Source organism: Oncorhynchus masou, chromosome 33, assembly GCF_036934945.1.
Source record: "Oncorhynchus masou masou isolate Uvic2021 chromosome 33, UVic_Omas_1.1, whole genome shotgun sequence".
NCBI lineage: Eukaryota > Metazoa > Chordata > Actinopteri > Salmoniformes > Salmonidae > Oncorhynchus > Oncorhynchus masou.
Window position 1 is genome coordinate 36,869,455 of NC_088244.1, and position 18,425 is coordinate 36,887,879.

General features: G+C 44.9%; 1 protein-coding gene across 2 annotated transcripts; it reads right to left on the reverse strand.

Moving 5' to 3' along the window:
* Positions 1-565: 565 nt before the first annotated feature.
* LOC135528440 (LIM domain and actin-binding protein 1-like) lies at positions 566-14,318 on the reverse strand. 2 transcript variants are annotated; one of them, XM_064957519.1, is made up of 11 exons: positions 14,053-14,318; positions 12,331-12,483; positions 11,290-11,335; positions 9,345-9,707; positions 4,320-4,389; positions 3,651-3,745; positions 3,071-3,139; positions 2,934-2,985; positions 2,693-2,760; positions 2,454-2,587; positions 566-2,250 (listed from the first exon to the last, which is right to left on the reverse strand). In XM_064957519.1, the coding sequence occupies exons 2-11, from the start codon at positions 12,450-12,452 to the stop codon at positions 1,134-1,136; spliced, it is 2,136 nt and encodes a 711-aa protein (XP_064813591.1). In that variant the 5' UTR covers positions 12,453-12,483; positions 14,053-14,318; the 3' UTR covers positions 566-1,133. The 2 variants fall into 2 exon arrangements, with proteins under 2 accessions (XP_064813591.1, XP_064813589.1); XM_064957517.1 differs by having other exon boundaries at positions 2,693-2,763.
* Between the last annotated feature and the right edge of the window lie 4,107 nt (positions 14,319-18,425).

Below are 18,425 nucleotides of genomic sequence, written 5' to 3' on the forward strand. Positions count from 1 at the left end.
GATTTATTTAGAATTCAATGCACACTTAAGCAGCATGGCTACCACAGCATTCTGCAGCAATACACCATCCCATCTGGTCTGTGCTTAGTGGGACTATCATTTGTTTTTCCACAGGACAATGACCCAACACACCTCCAGGCTGTGTAAGGGCTATTTGACCAAAAAGGAGAGGGATGCATCATGACCTGGCCTCCGCTATCACTCGACCTCAACCCAATTGAGATGGTTTGGGATGAGTTGGACCGCAGAGTGAAGGAAAAGCAGCCTGCAAGTGCTCAGCATGTAGGAACTCCTTCACTTGGAATGCTTTTCCAACAGTCTTGAAGCTGGTTGAGAGAATGCCAAGAGTGGGCAAAGCTGTCCTAAAGGTAAAGGGTGGCTACTTTGAAGACTCTGAAATGTAAAATATATTTAGATTTAACATTTTTTTGGTTATTACATAATTCCATAGGTGTAATTTCATAGTTTGTCTCCTGTTAATCTACAATGTAGTGAAGTCAAAATAAAGAAAAACCCTTGAATGAGTCGGTGTCCAAACTAGAATGAGACTAGAGGTCACAGAATATTTTGTGCATCCTTTTTTAATTCATACAAACAATGATAACAAGCAGAATGAATATGGGGAAAACCGATCCTGTCCTTTCAGCTGAGCTCTCCTGCGGTTCTGATCAAACAATCCACCTTAAAAACATTCATCGGACTCTCTAAATACAGACTCGTATGTCTCATTCACTTGGTTCAGTTGGTATCATCAGCATTCGTTTGTTTTTTACTGTGCCATCATTCAGACTACGGTAGAATGGACAGAAATAAATGACCACAATAGGTTGTTTCAGATCATGGAATATCTTAAAATTAGCGTTGAATGATACACAAACATGAGACTGATCTGTGCTTCAATAAATCTATATTATGGAAAACTAACAATGTAGATATTCTGAGGACTTGATCACTCCAATTGAGGTGATAGTTCAGAGGCACAAATAGAGCTCAGAGAGAGTAAAACACCTGACATGGCACCAAACGCAGCCAGACACTGTTCCTTAGTAACAGGGAAATGAAGAGAGGGGAGGAAGTTAACAGTCAGTGTGGTGATAATGGCTGATCGTTTTCATGGCATGATAAACGCCAGTTCAGTCCTCCTCGTCCTCATCTTCCTCATAGTAGCGGTTCCTCTTAATCATCTCCTCTACAGACACGGCCTCCTCGCCATTCCAGAAGCCCACATCCTGAGACGTGCGGTTGGTCTTGGACCTCGGCTCAGTCTCCAGAGACGAGGGGGGCGCGGCAATCTCTGACGAGGCAGTCTGGCAGTTTTGGGAAGGTAACCCTTCCCCCTCTTTTCCTGCTCCCTCTTCTTCTCCCTCCAGCTTTTCCTCTTCCTCCCTGTCATTCTTTGCTCCCTGTTCATGGTTTGTTTCTAGTAATTCGTGGTGGTCTTTCAGACGTGCGACTCTCCCCTCCATCCCCTCGTCCTCAGAGCTGGTGTGGATGTCCACGTAGCTGTCGTCAGAAGGCGTGTGGTAGTCGGGTGACAGGCTGTTTGGTTGTTCCCGGTCCTCCATGCCTTGTTCCTCAGGGCTACAGGCCAGTTCAGGCTCCCTGTCCTCGAATGAGCTTCTCCTCTCCAGTGGCTCAGTATTAGCTGTCTGACTGGCAGCGGGAGCATGGGAGGCCATGGCCAATGAGAAGGGTCGGCTACGCTCCTTGAGGGAGGCGCTCCTGCAGAGGGTGGAGTGTACGGTGGGCTCTGGGCTCTGGTCGGTGGAGGCTGAGTCATCCTCTGGGGGCCACTTAGCACGGGATTGTTTCCCAGCGGAGCTCCCGTCTGAGGTGGGACTGTCCCCATTGTTACCCCCCTCTCCGTCTCCTTCAGTGCGGGGGGGCCAGGAGATCTTCAGCCGACGTGTTTCCACTGGCTTGTCCTTCTCTGCTGAGCTCTGGGCGCGGGTCTCCAAGGAGGCCGTCACCACGTTGACCTTGGCCAGTGGAGACTCCTCTACTGCTGGGCTGATTAACAGCGTGCCAGTAGAGGCGCACTTCTTCAGCTTGTCTTTGGAAAAGGAGGTGGCCTTGGTAGTCAGCTCTGTCCTGGGTTCCTCCCCAGCCCCACTCTCTCCTTTGATCTCCCACAGCTCCTTGTGAGGGCGCAGGCCGAAGCCCTCGTCGTAGTTGCCCTTGGCCTTGAACAGCTGGCAGAAGTGAGGCTTGCAGTAGACGTGGCTGTGCAGAGAGGCGTAGGTCCCCAGGCTGGTCAGCAGAGGGAGACAAAGACAACATATTGAGAAATATTTTTTTCTAATCTTGCCGCATAAACCCTGATCCTTAACTCAAAAGGAATGACACTGTGGACCTAAAGACGATATCAATTCCACTAATAGTGAGATTAACAGATGTTTTAACAAATAAACAATTCCTTGCTGCATGGTGTCTGTCCCATCCTATCCCCTCACCTGAGTTTGGTGTTGCAGTGGGAGCATCTGAAACAAGTGTTGTGGTAGACCTTTTGGTTGGCTACCAGACGCTCTAAAGGGTAGACTGTCTTCTGACATGACACACAACTCTCCCGTGCAGGCAAGCAGAAGCTCTGTACACACAAAAAAATAGAGGCATTCAAGGCACGTTGGGAGAGTGAATGGTTGGTTTGGCAATTGCTCTGAGACAAATACAGAAAAGGGACTGTTGAATTCACCCTGGAGGTCTTGGGCTGAGCTTGGTCCTTCTGAGTCGAGGATGCAGAGAAGGTGCCGGTACTGGAGCCTGCTGTGATGAGACTAAAATCAGTAATGGCACACATTGGACACCAGAGGGAGCTGTTGTGAAAATACTGACCTAATGTTCATGAGCTGAAACCTATAGAGGAGACATAAATAATGACAGACAAGAATATACTGTAGATCTGGTGAAATGCAGTGGAGCACCAAATCATTTACCATTGCTCTCTGTGGAAGATGCTTTCCTACTGTTGGGCTCTGAATCCGGACCCTGAGAGGAGAGGGAGAGGTGGTGATTTAGAGATGTTTCTCACTCACACACACACACACACACACGCGAGAACACAATCCCTTACCGTGTCCACACTGCCTGGGGGTACATTCTCCTTCTGTTTGCTGCAGAGGTCAGAGTCCAGCTGATCACTCTGTCAGAGAGAGAAAAACAGGGACGTGTTTTAGAGTTGGGATAAGTGGCGCAGCGGTCTAAGGCACTGCATTTCAGTGCTAGAGGCGTCACTACAGACCCTGGTTTGATTCCAGGTTGTATCACAACCGACCGTGACTGGACCGCCATAAGGCGGTCCAGCGCAATTGGTCCAGCGTCTTTAGAGTTAGGCCCGGGGTAGGCCGTCATTGTAAATAAGAATTTGTTAACTGATTTGCCTGGTTAAATGAATAAATAAAGTAAAAGTAACCCGTAACTGACAGCTTCTGGCCGGGATGGGCCTGAAGTTCTCACTTTGAGGTCAAGTTCTAGCCTGATCCAAGACCACCGCTGCGATCTCGTTTCTCGAACAGAATGTAAGCTCGCACGACTTCAGGATCGTTATACCTTACGAGGCTAGTCAAGTTCCGTCAGGTTTAAGAACCATGGACTTCTTACATGATCTTCCATGGCAGGCAGGCAGTGAAGCAGAGTAAAGGACAGGTACTCACGCTGACTGAGGAGGATAACACCTCTGTTTTAGACACAGCAGCCTGGTACATGGCCATCCTGTCCCTCAGGGGCATGGACTCTATGCTCCCTGAATCTAGGAGACCGGACAGAGAGAAGCACAGGTTACACACACACACACACACACACACACACACACACACACCTCTCATAAGATATGGAGACGACAGTACAGGTGATCCATACAACACAATGCAGACTGTCTGGGTCATGGGATGCGTCCCAAGTGGCACCCTATTCCCTATATCGTGCACTCTTTTTCTTTTCTTTTTTTTTACCAGAACCTATGGGCTTAGGTCAACAGCAGTGCGCTATATAGGGAATAGGATGCTATTTGGGACATGCCCATGGTGTTCGTCAGGCTGCGACGGGAACACAGGGTCACAGGGGGAATAGAAGGGAAAAGCCCTCTTCCCGTAACTATCATTCTTCCTGTAATCAGACATTCTGCTGATCACGGCACTTTAGGAAGGCGCCATCTACATTCACTGACCCAGTACATTTACAGGAAAGAGGTAGTCTGGACAATATGCTTAGTCAGTCTGTACGCCTAGTGAAACAATATGTACATCCTCGTGGAGAACAGTACATTTGCTTTTAACTCTGGTGTCGTGAGTGGGTGAGTGAGAGCTCTGTCAGCGTAATAGTACCTCCAAGTAGCTGATCCATGTTGTCAGTGATGCCTCCGGTCCCTCCAATCCTCACAGACTCTCTGGACACCTGGAAACACAGAACCAAGCCACGCTATCAGGACGGTATATTCCATTAGGGTAGCCTTTACATTGTAGATTGAGCAGGCTGAACATACAGAAGAAGGCCAGCAGCACTTGCCTCGTGCTTTGCATACAGAACCATATGATGCTCACGTCGCTGAAACTAAATTTAAGGCAGGGGAGAACCAGGGCCATCCATCAGACAGCTCTGAGCCCAGTGCTCTGACAGTAAGAAGAGTGGTGCGGAGAGATGAGAAGGAAATAGGTGAGAGAGGCGAGGAGGTGGTGTGGCAGCCTGTCAGGGTGTCAGCTGGAGTATCAGCCTGGCTTGTTGTCCAGCCTCCGTCCCAGCTGTCTGCCTCTCGTGCTCAGCCCAGCCCTCCTCTACTCTAATCCCCTTGTGAGCTAGAACCTTAGGGAGAAAAGGCGAGACGGACACCCCAGTCTGGCTTCCTGTCCACAGTCCCACATCCCCAGTCAACACCAGCACCCGCCAGGAGACTCACCAGTCACCCTCCTGCCTGACACACGGCACGGCGCATTCTGAACACAGCTGAAGACGAGACCGAGTGGCTGCCTACTTTTCAACTCTCGTTTCAGTGATCAGGCCATCGGTGAGAGAGGGATTTCGTAGAGCCAAAAGGTCAGTGGTAAAAGCCGAGAGGAGAAGACATGCTGTTCTTGGCACACCTGTAATAGCAGAGACTCAAGTTAAGCCTGGCTTCACCTGGCCTCTACCCGCTCAATGCCAGAACAGCCTATGGTTGAGCCCCAAATGTTGACGTATTGCCTATAATATAGGGCACTACTTTTGACCAGGGCAAAGAGGGCTCTGGTCAAAAGTAGTGCTCTGTGTAGGGAATAGGGTGCCATTTGGAACACGCCCGGTCTCCTGCCTCCTATCCGTCTGTACCACTTGTGTCTGTAAGCCACGGGTGTGATCGGTATCAGAGATTAGAGGAGCAGCAGGGTGCCACAAAGCCCTGGTCGGCTGGGACTGCGCCGGGCACAACCTTTATAATACACAGACAGACCGAGAGAGATGGGGAGGCAAAGGGTGGATAAAATCCTGAAATACAAGGACGAGACAGCAGTGCTGTTCTGGGGGAGAAGTCTATATAGAGTTGTGCATTCGTGGCCGTCTGGATTTTAGATTTGCATTCGCAGAAGGGGATGATATGTGCTGTTCCATCCTCCAGAGTGGATTAATATAGGCTCTAGACTCCAGACAGAGCCAGGCAGAGGAAGCCAGACCCCAGCTGGCCCAGACGGACCCCAGGCCGAGAGACCTCTCTCTAAACGCAGCCGGAGGCCCCTTCCCAAGCGTGACCACTCTTCAGCCTGATCCCTCTCCTCTCAACCCCTCTCCAGACGGTGGTCACGGGTGGTGCCTCAACAATATGGGGGAGCAGGCAGAGGATGTAAACAAACAAACAGCCAGAAGGCAGCTGAGCTTCGATAGGGAGGAACTGATCAGCGGCCCAGACAAAGAGCTCTGACACTAATCCCTCTGACAATTAAAACCCCCGGAGACAGACTGAGGCTCCTCCCTAAAGCCTACCGCCTGCCGGCTGGCTGCCTGGGCCCCAGAACAATAACAAGAAACAAGGCCAATTCAAATCAGTGAGTTGTAGGCTAGGCTACATATAGCACAAAACCACCATTGACAAAAACAAAGTCCTTAAAAAGCCCTATTCACTGACAGATCAGTACTTTCATCAACCATAGTGTAGTCTGTGTATATGCTAGGCCTCCCATCAAAAGATTCAATTCACAGCATAATGCGCTATAACCTAATACAAACATACTAATCCAACAACAAGCAATGAAAGCATTACCCCAGATAGTCTCCGCTTTATGTTTCAGAGCCGCAATGATTAAAAGTGAGCTCAAGGAGGTCCGAGGTCGAGGGGTTTGAGACCAAACAAAGAAAAAAATATATATATATATTTACCTCTCGCAAAGCAACGCAAGGAGCTACAGGGAGAAGCAGACCAAAGCACGAGTTGAAGAGAGAAGACTGTTACGCTGGAGCACTCATACCTGTCCTGGAGGAGTTTGGAACATCAACAGCAGCTAACTCAATTGTGTTCATTAGACTGGGGCTCCACTGGACTGGGCTGCCTGACAGAGCAGAGCAGGGACCACGACTGGACTGGTGCCTCCTTCCTTTCTGTCTCGTCACAGTCACACAGAGAGAGAGGAGCAGAGGGGAGGGGAGGCCTTCATGGGGGCATATGGAGGGGAGTGGGGGGGCTAAAGAGGGAGGGGGGTGAAGTTGGGTCAATTAAGTGCCTCTCCCTCATGACCGTCTCCTCCAGGGAGAGGAGGGGGAGAGAAGACCTTTTCTTTGATAAATCCGAGAGGACCCGGGGAGGAAGAGCTATCTGAGGAGGCTCAGTTTGCTCATTTCTACTGCAGTCACGTGCAATGCCTGCCCCATGACATCACCACCCCATGACATCACCGCCCCTGGAAGAGAAGCGGGGAGAGGGGCTAGGCCTACAGGCCAAGGAGCAGGGAGCAAGTCAGGGCTGGACGTGGAGGTGTGGGTCGAGGCCAGGGTGTGGGGGTGTGTGGGGAGAGCCCAGGTCACTTCCTGGCTTTCAGCTGGGAGAGAGAAAGCTGCTAATGTGCTTAAGGAAGGAAGGAAGGTTCAACCAGCTGGGGTGTGGCGAGGCAACTCATTAAGCCGCTACAAAACAATCCTCTGATCTGGTGCCCAGGCCATGTTCAAAAACCGACTAGTAAACTAGCTTTAGTAAAAAAAATATGAAGGTCTGAATCTTGATCAACAATCAACCAAAGACTCTACCTCGTAAGGAAGTTGCATTGAAAGTCTGGCCTTTCATTTCCAGCGCCTAATATTTCATACAAGCCAGGGAAAATAAACAAGATATAGACTATTAGCCTCGAATAAAAAGGATCCTTTGCTTCTAAAATGAGTTTACCCACTTTTCTATTATCAAAATGGCTGTTAACCTCCAAAGTGAGTTTGAGGAGGAGGACAGTTTGTTTTGAAACCCCCATCCAACCCTCCTATCTGCCTAAGGGCACGTTTATATCTAGCCCATCTGTAGGAATGTACTGTGAGATGAGAACACTCAGAGCGATGCATGTGACTGGCAGCATGACTAACCCCAGGAGGGCTCTGACCCCTGGAGAACACACAGCACAACATTCTTTACTTCTGGAACAGGAACATTGACGACACACAGACATGTTGTCTGCTACATCTTCAGGAAAAAAAAATCTTTCAAAACTCTACAATTCATAGGGCTGCTTCACAGGGCCTTTCCTTAGCAAACACATCTAAAGTCATGGTCTCTGCCGGGTGATTTGACAAGTCCTAGTCAATCGATCAATAATATAATACTTCTAGCAAAGGTGTTTATCGTTGGTCTGCAATCTGTAGAGACTATGAAAATAGAAATGTTCGGAACTTTTGTGAATCACAGCACAGTTGAAAAATATATGGCAAACAGAAATCAAAACTGGATCATGTTCAAAGAGAGATGGGAGGGGTTTAGTGGAACTGAAGGATGGGATTAAAAACAAACAAAAGATAACTATTGTAAAATACATTGTTTATTCAACTAAGTATGTTCGTAAAATCTATATAGTATGTATAGGCTGGAAGCAGAAGCCTAAGTGTTGTTTTCCCTTAGTTTACTCCAATTAGTGGAGGGGTGTAAATATAATTTACATAAGTATTCAGACCCTGTACTCAGTACTTTGTTGAAGCACCTTTGGCAGCGATTACCGCCTCAAGTCTTCTTGGGTATGACGCTACAAGCTTGGCACACCTGTATTTGGGGAGTTTCTTCCATTCTTCTCTGCAGATCCTCTCAAGCTCTGTCAGATTGGATGGGGAGCGTTGACGCTCAGGTCTCTCCAGAAATGTTTATCGGGTTCAAGTCCGGGCTCTGGCTGGGCGGCTCAAGGACATTCAGAGACTTGTCCCGAAGCCACACCTGCGTTGTCTTGGCTGTGTTCTTAGGGTCATTGTCCTGTTGGAAGGTGAACCTTCACCCCCAGTCTGAGGTCCTGAGCGCTCTGGAGCAGGTTTTTTATCAAGGATCTCTCTGTACTTTGCTCCATTCATCTTTCCCTCAATCCTGACTAGTCTCCCAGTCCCTGCTGCTGAAAAATATTCTCCACAGCATGATGCTGCCACCACCATGCTTCAACGTAGGGATGGTGCCAGGTTTGCTCAAGACGTAACGCTTGGCACTCAGGCCAAAGAGTTCGATGCTGCAGAAATGTGTTGGTACCCTTCCCCAGATCTTGTAGAAACATCAGGAGGATCATTGGAAACAGGATGCACCTGAGCTCAATATCGAGTCTTGTTGCAAAGGGTCTGAATACTTATGTAAATAAGGTTTTTCAGTTTTATATAAAAAAGTGCATGCATTTCTAAAAACCTGTTTTCACTTTCTTATTATGGGGTATTGTGTGTAGATTGAGATTTGAATGTTATTGAATCAATTTTAGAATAAGGCTGTAATGTAGCAAACTGTGGAAAAAGTCAAGGGGTCTGAATACTTTCCGAATGCACTGTATGTATGTTAGTATGTATGCATGTACACTACTGTTCAAAAGTTTGTCACTTAGAAATGTCCTTGTTTTTGAAAGAAAGGCACATTTTTAAGTCACTGCCACAGAGTAGAAGGCCTCACAACACCTGATCAACATGACCACACTGGACTTCTAATACTTAAACAATATACAAGTGTTTCTCCAAAATACATGCGGAAACCACAGATTTGAAGAAACAAACGACTTTGATAAAAATAAAAGATTAAACAAACAATGCATTTTGCAGTAGTTCATCAGCTTTGTTCCTGTTTAGCCATTCTCATTTCTTATAATTTATGTGGTGGAAAATGGCAGGAAAATTACATATATCCTATTAAAATATTTAGGGGCGTGTAGCTTGTAAATCGGTAGGTTTGGACTTACTTTGTTCTGAAGGTTCTCTCCTTTCTCGAACATCATCTTGAGGTTGTTGAGGGGTATGTCGGGCTTCTCACTGGGGATACAAGGCACTTCTGCTGCTCCTCCCTCCTGCCTCTCTCGGTCTCTCTGCTGCCATCTCCTCTCCATACCTGGTCCTGCCTGGTCCGCTGTGGGACTGGTGTTGGGGTCTGGTGAGAGAGGTGGCTGGGTCTGGATCTGGTGCTTGGCGTTAGGATCTGAGGGGAGTAAGCGGCGAGTGTGGGGTAGCGTGGCACAAGGTGTGGCTGACTGGACAGGCTGCTCCCAAAGCTTCTTCAACAGACTCAGGTTGCAACTGCGGAAAGTCTGTGGCGACGGCTCCGCAGCCTGGAGGAGGGGGTAAAGACCGACAGTCTGTCTGACTAACGGATCATAATCACTGACACATTCCAGAAGCATCCACAACTGGCTGAATCCATAACAACGATACTTAAGAGACCAGGATTAGTTTTTTTGTTTTGTGTCGTGTGAAAGAGAAACGCAGAGGAATGATATGCGGTAGTAATTACGGGGGGGGGGGGAATACAGATCAGATACCAGTGTTACACCCACATCAATTGTTTCAGGAGACGAGTCGGTCTCCGATTTCTTCCATAGCTACTAATACAGGTACTGTTAGCTTTCATCCTGACTAGCATCTTCCTACCAGACCTCTCCCTGGTTAACCCAACCTGGTTATGACGACACAGTTTCTCATGCTCATCAAATGACTAGGACCATATGACGAGAACACTCTAAGGGGTTTTTAACACAAGCTTCAATGCTTGCTTTCAAGTAAACAACGGACGCATTGTCCTCTGTTTAGACAACCATAACAGTAAGATAAGTGGAGCTAAAAGTTTCACAGCCATTTAAATGAATGACAAATAAGGACCTTAACAATTCATAGTTTTCCTTTCACAACAGTCTGTCTCCTTTTGTCAAAGAAAAATAGTAAAAAGCTTGGAAAGCCCGGTAACCTGGAGATCCAGTTGGCTCTGTGTCTGTTGGGTGGAAATGATAAAAGCTCTCCCAGATGTGAGTTTTGAGAAAAGATCTGCATGAAGGAGCTAGCTTGCCCACCCCTCTATGCCAGGAGAGAGTGTGAGAGAAACACAGAGAGGGAAGGAGGGAGATAAATAGAGTAACAGTGGAAGAGAGAGGGGGGAACATAGAAAGAAAAGAAAGAGGATGAGTAAGAGAGAGAAAAAAACTGAAATGGTCAATTGAAAGAAGGGGAAAATCCCAAAAACGAGAGAGCAGGAAATTGTCATTTTTGGAGAAATGAACCATTTGAGGATAGAGACCAGCAGCATGCCCCCCCCCCCTTACACACACACACAAACTGTGAAGACTAACAGATTTTCTTATGTTAAGCTCTCCTGCTAACAGTGACGATGTACATAATTGTAGCAACAACAACAAAAAATCCCACTAAATGCCTTGAAAGCCTTGCTCACAATACAATACAACAGCTGACAGTCGACTTATTCCAGACTCAGACACATACCTGGGATTGAAAAAGCTTAATGAAAATAACTAAATTCCCTGCTGTCTGTTTATATTCCCTCAGGTGACATTCCCGGGCCCAGCCAACAGACCTCCAGGAAGTGTGTCTGTATTGCCCATGTGGGATCTGGCATTACATTGTAGTCCTTCATGCCTGTGAAGTGCGTGACCACCCAGTGTTAATGGATCAGGTCTGTAACAGAAGCGAGGAAGTGATGCGAGGTACTGGGAGCAACAGAGGTTATCTACCTTCAGATTAAATGTCTCTGAAGACGGATTAAAGATTTACTAGTGTATCCTCCAAATGCAATATGTGGACAGGCATGACTGTGCGTGTTTAGGCCTGAGAGAGAAATAGGTTCATCCCAATGTCTCTAGCTTTGTTAGATATTAGTCTCTTCAACCTCGACTGGGTACTTACGGCTTTCTTCCTCTCCAAGTTGGCTTCCTCTGCAGCCAGTTGGTACCTTGGAAGAGGATGGAGGGGGTTGTGAGTTTAGGGTTGCATAACGGATCAATTGGATCTGTCTGGCTGTATCATGGCTTAGTCAGTGCTGTTTCCACATTTGGCTAGACAAACTGGTAAAACTCTAGCCTGGTCCCAGATCTGTTTGTGCTCTTGCCTACTCCATGACAATGAGTTGGCATGATAGCACAAGCAGACTGGCACTATTAAATCCAGTTTCAAAATATTGCTGGTGTAATTGTCTTATCTTGTACTGATCCAGCAGACACGGAGAGGACAGAGAGTGGGAGGGAGTGTGTGATCTAATGCTATGGTTCCAAGCAGCAGAAAGGACTGGGGTGAGAAAAGCTATCAGTGGTCAGTAGGAGAGGGAAAGATACACTTAACACTGAAGTGAGTATTTACGTTTCTACCTTGGAACAAGTATGAGGTTATAGGAAGAGAGTGAGAGCAATAGATACAACTGGGTGTCTGTGCATGTGAAGCAAGAAGAGAAAGTGAGGAACAGTTAAAGGGAATGAGAGCTATATGACCACAGACCGAAGGGGTAACCCAGACACGTGACTGGGGCTACAAAGCTGAAGCATAATGGTAGTGAGAGGAAGTCCGATCCCGGGTAGTGGGAGAGAATGGAACTCGGTGAAACTGGGCCGACATTATGCTCTTTTTTTTTAGCTTTCTTTTCCCAAAACTAGAATCTGTTACGAACAGGGTGCCCAACGTTTTATAGACTTGACGCTTTGCCAACGTTTTTGGGGGTTCAATTGCGTTGTTTCGAAGGAGTGCAAGGTTCAACTGAGTTGCACATTTCAGAAAGGAGGCGAACCCTAACAGAAATATACTACAACGCGCAGATAGGATCTCGCTCGCGCATGGCTTGGTCCGACTTCTTGTTTATTCTGCCCACTATCCGTAATTTGCTCCCACTGTAAACGACACATATGAACTATATTGAGTTATTTATAAATAGATTTAATACTACTATACCCCACTTACTTCGAGAAGCGCTCAGCGATGGCATTGTTCTTTCCTCTGGTGCCGACTATGGACAGTTCCGCAGCTGTGACTCTGAGGGACTGGGAGGCCCACTGTCTGCGACTGAACGGAGCGACGGTCATCTCGGTTGTTCTCAGGAAAAGACTGCTCTTGCTGGCCGAATAGGAAGAAAAATATATAGTATATTACATTTACCTCACAAATAACGGAACAAAAATAAGATTCTACCCTAGACAATCATACTCCTCGTATCTCAGCATATGGTGTGTGTAAGCCATAGGTCTATGGTATGAGTAGTCTACAGTGAGTGACAGTAGGCCACTATTGTGAAAAATGACTCATGGTTCCTATGGATGAATAAATCAGCAAGGAGTAAGGCACTAGCCAGCACACAGCAGCTACTCATCCAACTCAGGCCTCTCATTGAGTCACTGAACTCGTGAACTTGAAGACCCCAAGCTACTACTCACTGCATACACAGGCTTTGCCTGGTCATGTTTCTCGGTGACATACAGAGACAGTGAAGTGTCCACTTGTTTCCTGGGACGTCACACAGACTTTCTGTCTGGAAACCAGGGCAAGCAGATGACATGCATTCACTCTCAGCCTTACTGTTCTACAGTATGCACGTTCATTTCAACTGTCATTTCAGAATTACACATGGTTCACAGTACAAAAACAATTAGCCAATGTGGAGGATGTTGAGGATTCTAGTTAGGAAATAGCCGCTGGGGTTCCGAGCTAACATGTACTGTACTGTCAAACTAGCCTATTGGTTTAGATGTCCTTTTTTAACAGATATGGTAAGACAGGACAGGTAGACATAGACTATACTTTTCCTTGGTAATGAGACACCTTGCACACATCCACCAACAGCAGATACACCACCGTTATTATGAATAACAATAATATTGAAGTCCCCATTTAGCAGGTTGGCATTAATCCAAATATGCTGCTCTGGAATATAGACCAGCCTTAAAGGTCCAGTGCACTCGAAAAAACATGGTTTCCTGTGTTTTATATACAGTATATTTCCAAACTCTGAAGTTGGAATAATATGGTGAAAATTATCATTAATGCCCTTTTAGTGTACGAGCTGTTTGAAAAGAGACCCTGAAATTTCAGCCTGTTTTGGTGGGATGGCGTTTTGGACTACCTGGTGACATCACCAGGCAGTAAATTAGTTAATAGACCAATAAGAAAGAAAGTTTCAAACCTCTCTGCCAATAACAGCTAGTTTTCAGTTTTCCCCTCTCACTCAAACCACTTCCAGACAGTCCTAGACAAATTATTTGCTAATACGTTATTTGTTTCTTCTAGACCATTTTAATTGAAAATAATCACAGTAAAGTACTTAATTATTACCCATAGATTATTTGATATTTAGATAAAAACGGCTGCATTGGACCTTTAACACTTCTCTATTTCTTTGTCCACTGATCAAACACCACACACATCAATACAAAATATCACCTCAGACAACACATTTTGGAAATTGCCAGCAGCATATGAATGACAACAAATCAAATATTTAACTAATAGGAAATGACTTGAGCACAGAGAGCAAAATACCAAGTTGGATGCCAAATTAAGCATCCAACTTAACTTTCAAATCAGTATTTCCAGAAAGATGTCTAAGTACTAGGATAAGCCTTTCTACACACAACATTTTTTTTAAATCATCACCTCTACCGCCATAGAAAGCTCAGGCATGTTACATACCTTCAGGTTTTTCTTATCACTCCTCTCTTATTTCTTGATGCTTGTTTCAACCTCCCTCTTTTCCTTCTCCTCAGTAACACTTTGCTGTCTGGCACTGCTGTGTGCTGTGCTCATGTAAGTATGTGTGCTTAGGAAAATGGGTGTGGGCAAATCAACACCATGAGACTCTTTCCAACCAATAACATAGCAGCATTTACTTCCACCTGGCAGGTACAGTACAAGCTGCCCTTCCCATCCAAACCACTGTGTTCCTCAGAGTGAATCTGAAAGCAAAAAAAGGTGGGTACATACAATATAGACTACACCTCCTTACAGTATGACACATGAGGAAGCATCCCACTCAATTCCTGGAAGTGAAGCAAACTCTACCTCCCTTCTCATGAGGTCAAAGGCTGAGAGGATGTGAGTCATTCACAATCCAGACAAACTCCAGTGTGTGTGTGTGTGTGTGATCAAAAGACGAGACTTACTTCTTATCACTATATCAAACCCATGTTATCATCCCTCTTCAACTCCTTAAAAGGTCTGTATGTTTATCTGCATTCCGGGCCATTCTGTCTATCAATTAACCCACACCAAAACAATCCTCTATACCTTGTTGTATCTAGTCTAAGATGTTTAAGACACTGTTATTGTGCCATCTAATTTATCCTGTGGTTAAACAGGACTGCTAAGCTTCAGATTGGTGTGGCACCAGGGTCTCGTCTACATCAGTGACACATCACTACAGTCTAATCCAAACCACATGATTTCCCTGCCTGTGTAGGGAAGGGCTCTGTGTCCATAGAATTGAACGTAACCTGACACATAACTATGTCTATGGCATACAGTATTTGAGAATACAAAGTTGTGTAACAGCTAAAAACCCAGTGTGGATCAGATTCAGGATTAATCACTCTGTCTTTACTTTGGGTGGTCTGTCTTTGGAGCAAAGTTAATACCATTTTTGGATTTTCTATTTGTTTTTATTTCAATTTAGTTTAATTTATTTTTCAGACTTGATTTACTCGTTTTTATTCAGTTTCGGTTTGCTAAAAAAAATTCTATTGAGTTTTTATATGATTTAGTTTTAGTCTTAGTGTTAAGGAATAAAAGTAGGGTTATGCATGGGAGGCTAGGAGCCATTTATGTGGTGTAGGCCTATAGCAGGGGTACCTCAGTACTATTTGAGATGGTCTGTCACACAAATGTCCTAGGTGGCAAATGTCTGGATGGATGTTGGCATTTATCGGCATAGTAACAAACCCATACCTCGCAACCCATGCGACACCAAACTGTTCACACTTCTTGTTGGCACAGAGAAAAATGTGCAGTTTCAAATCTCCTTTTCTGCAATTCTACGTTATTCCATGAGGTAGCAGAAAATGTAGCCGTTTTAAATCTCATTTCCTGCAATTCTACTATTTGTAGATCAGTGATTCTACACCTCACTTTGCTCAAACTGATCATCTCCAACAGACTCAATCCCTGATCATCTGAGGCTATAAAAATGGGGCAATTGTGACATTTAAAGGGGAGAGACTTGGAATTCAACCAGAGAAAAAAAATCTCTTGAACAGAAGAGCATGTCAAAACCCCGATGGGACACTCTTTGCGGACAACAATATATTCTGAAAAACCTGCAATTTAGCATCAGATTATAAACGGAAAGGCTTGATAGACAGTCATCGGAAGAAAAAACCACAAACATAATGCTGTATCAGAAGAATGCTTCTGCCTTAGAAGGTTGTGGAGGATATAACGAAACAGTCTCATCCTTACATACCAAGACACTATCAATCAACAAAAATATTTCACAACGCATTCTTTTTTCTGTTCTTATTAACATGGGTACAATTTATTTATTAAACTTTTATTTCATAACGACGGCCTAACACATTGCAAAAGGCCTTCTGCGGGGACAAGGGCTGGAATTAAAAATAAACCTAAAAATATAGGACAAAACACACATCACGACAAGAGAGACCCAAAGACAACAACATAGTATGGCAGCAACACATGACAATACAGCCGGGTAGCAACACAACATAACAAAACATGATAGCAACACAAGATGCATGATGATAAGCCTTTTTATATAAGGAAATGTAGACTATTCTCAGAACATAAATTGCTAGCCTATTTTCATTCGCTATAGAAATAACAACCCAGCAATTTCTCCTACTCTGTTAGACTACATTATTTGGAGAGATGTGCTTCTCTGCCTCCACAAAGCGAGCGTAAAAGCGCAGGTACTCAGAATGATGTTCTGCTACTGTTGAGCAGTTCACTGCCTGTAAATACAGTGTATCAGCCAGAACAACTTTAACGTCTTCACCCAGCTCTCCTACAAAATATATAGAACATTTTGGTATTTTGTGTCAGTGGATTCGTCTGTTACTATGGAGATGCTTTCTGGGGTTTTTTGACCAGACTGCGCCTCCGTTCTTCACATGTGTATTAATGAATGCACTTCATTTACCTTTTTCCATGGATAGTGAATGAAAATTGTAACTTTGTACGGAAAGAGGCTACATTTTCTTAGACAAAATGGTTAGTATTCCCATATAATGTTAACAGACAATGTTAAAATGTTTGTTGATAATGTCCTTAAGATAAGCATTTCATTTGAAGTCAATCCACATGGTTGAACATTTATTTTGAACTAATTGGATAATTATGTTCGATGATCATGGTATGCACAAGTGGCAATTAATTCACACGTGATGTGAGAAGACGCTATATTGGTCTCGAGGTCACATGATTAAAAAAAAATCAAACGCACTTTCATTACCCTTTCATTACCCTTTCATTACATTTGAAAAAAGGCTTGAAAACCACTTTTTTTTGTTTTGATGATGATTATTTTATTTAGTTTTGCAGTCAAAGATAGTGCTTTCAGAAAGTATTCATATACCCTTATTCCACATTTAGTTGTGTTACAGCCTGAATTAAAAGTTGATTAAATATGTTTTTCTCACCCATCTACACACACTACCACATAATGACAAAGTGCAAACATGTTAAAATATTGCAAATGTATTGAAAATGAAATACAGAAATATCTCCTTTACCCCTTACACCCCTGAGTCAATATTTTGTAGAAGCACCTTTGGCAGCGATAACAGCTTTGAGTCGTCTTGGGTATGTCTATATCAGCTTTGCACATCTGGATTTGGGCATTTTCTCCCATTCTTCCTTGGAAGATTTTCTCAAGCTCTGCTAAGCTAGATGGGGAGCAGCGGTAAACAGAAATCTTCAAGTCCTTCCACAGATTTTCAAAGAGATTAAAGTCTGGACCACTCAAGGACTTGGACATTCTTGTTCTGAAGTCGTTGCTTTGGCTGTATGCTTGGGGTCATTGTCTTGTTGGAACATAAATCTCCATGCAGTCTAAGGTCGTTCTCACTCTGAAGCAGGTTCTCATCAAGGATCTGCCTGTATTTGGCACCATTCATTTCTCCCTCTATCCATTCTGCCAGTCAAATTCTGCTAAATGTCCCCAAAGAACACATATCCCTGGGCTGCTCCTCTTTTCAGTTCGCTGCAGCAAACACTCAAACTGGACAGTTTTATCTCCATCTCTTCATTCAAAGACTCAATCATGGACACTTTTACTGACAGTTGTGGCTTTTTCGCCTGATGTATTGTTGTCTCTACCTTCTTGCCTTTGTGCTGTTGTCGGTGCCCAATAATGTTTGTAGCATGTTTTGTGCTGCTACCATGTTGTGGTGCTGTCATGTTGTGGTGCTACCATGCTTTGTTGTCATATGTTGCTGCCATGCTGTCTTGTTGTCTTAGGTCTCTCTTTATGTAGTGTTGTGGTGTCTCTCTTGTCGTGATGTGTGTTTTGTCCTATTTTTTTATTTATTTTTAAATCCCAGCCCCCTGCAGGAGGCCTTTTGGTAGACCGTCATTGTAAATAAGAATTTGTTCTTAACTGACTTGCCTAGTTAAATAAAGGTTTTCCCAGACCGTGCTGCTTAAAACCTGCTGCCACCACCATGCTTCACGGTAGGGATGATGTTAGATGGGTGATGAGCTGTGCTTGGTTTTCTCCAGACATAGCACTTTGCATTCAGGCCAAATAGTAACATTTTTGTTTCATCAGACCACAGACACCAGGCGTGCTGTCATGTGCCTTTTTCTCAGGAGTGGCTTTCATCTGGCCACTCTCCCATAAAACCCAGATTAGTGAAGTGCTGTAGAGACTGTTGCCCTTCTGGCAGGTTCTCCTATCTCAGCCAAGGAACTCTGTAGTTCTGTCAGAGTGCTCAGTGGGTTCTTGATCACCTCCCTAACCAAGGTCTTTCTTGCCCAATTGCTCAGTTTTGTCGGGCGACCAGTTCTAGGCAGAGTCTGGGTAGTTCCATATTCTTTCAATTTCCCAATGA

Excerpts from the sequence above, each read along its gene's own strand:
- LOC135528440 (XM_064957517.1), bottom strand. The coding sequence starts at position 12,452 with ATGACCGTCGCTCCGTTCAGTCGCAGACAGTGGGCCTCCCAGTCCCTC. Across the intron at positions 4,390-9,344 it reads GAGAGAACCTTCAGAACAAA|GTGTCCAGAGAGTCTGTGAG; the intron begins GTAAGTCCAAAC and ends CTGTGTTTCCAG. Across the intron at positions 2,986-3,070 it reads CCCCAGGCAGTGTGGACACG|GGTCCGGATTCAGAGCCCAA; the intron begins GTAAGGGATTGT and ends CTCTCCTCTCAG.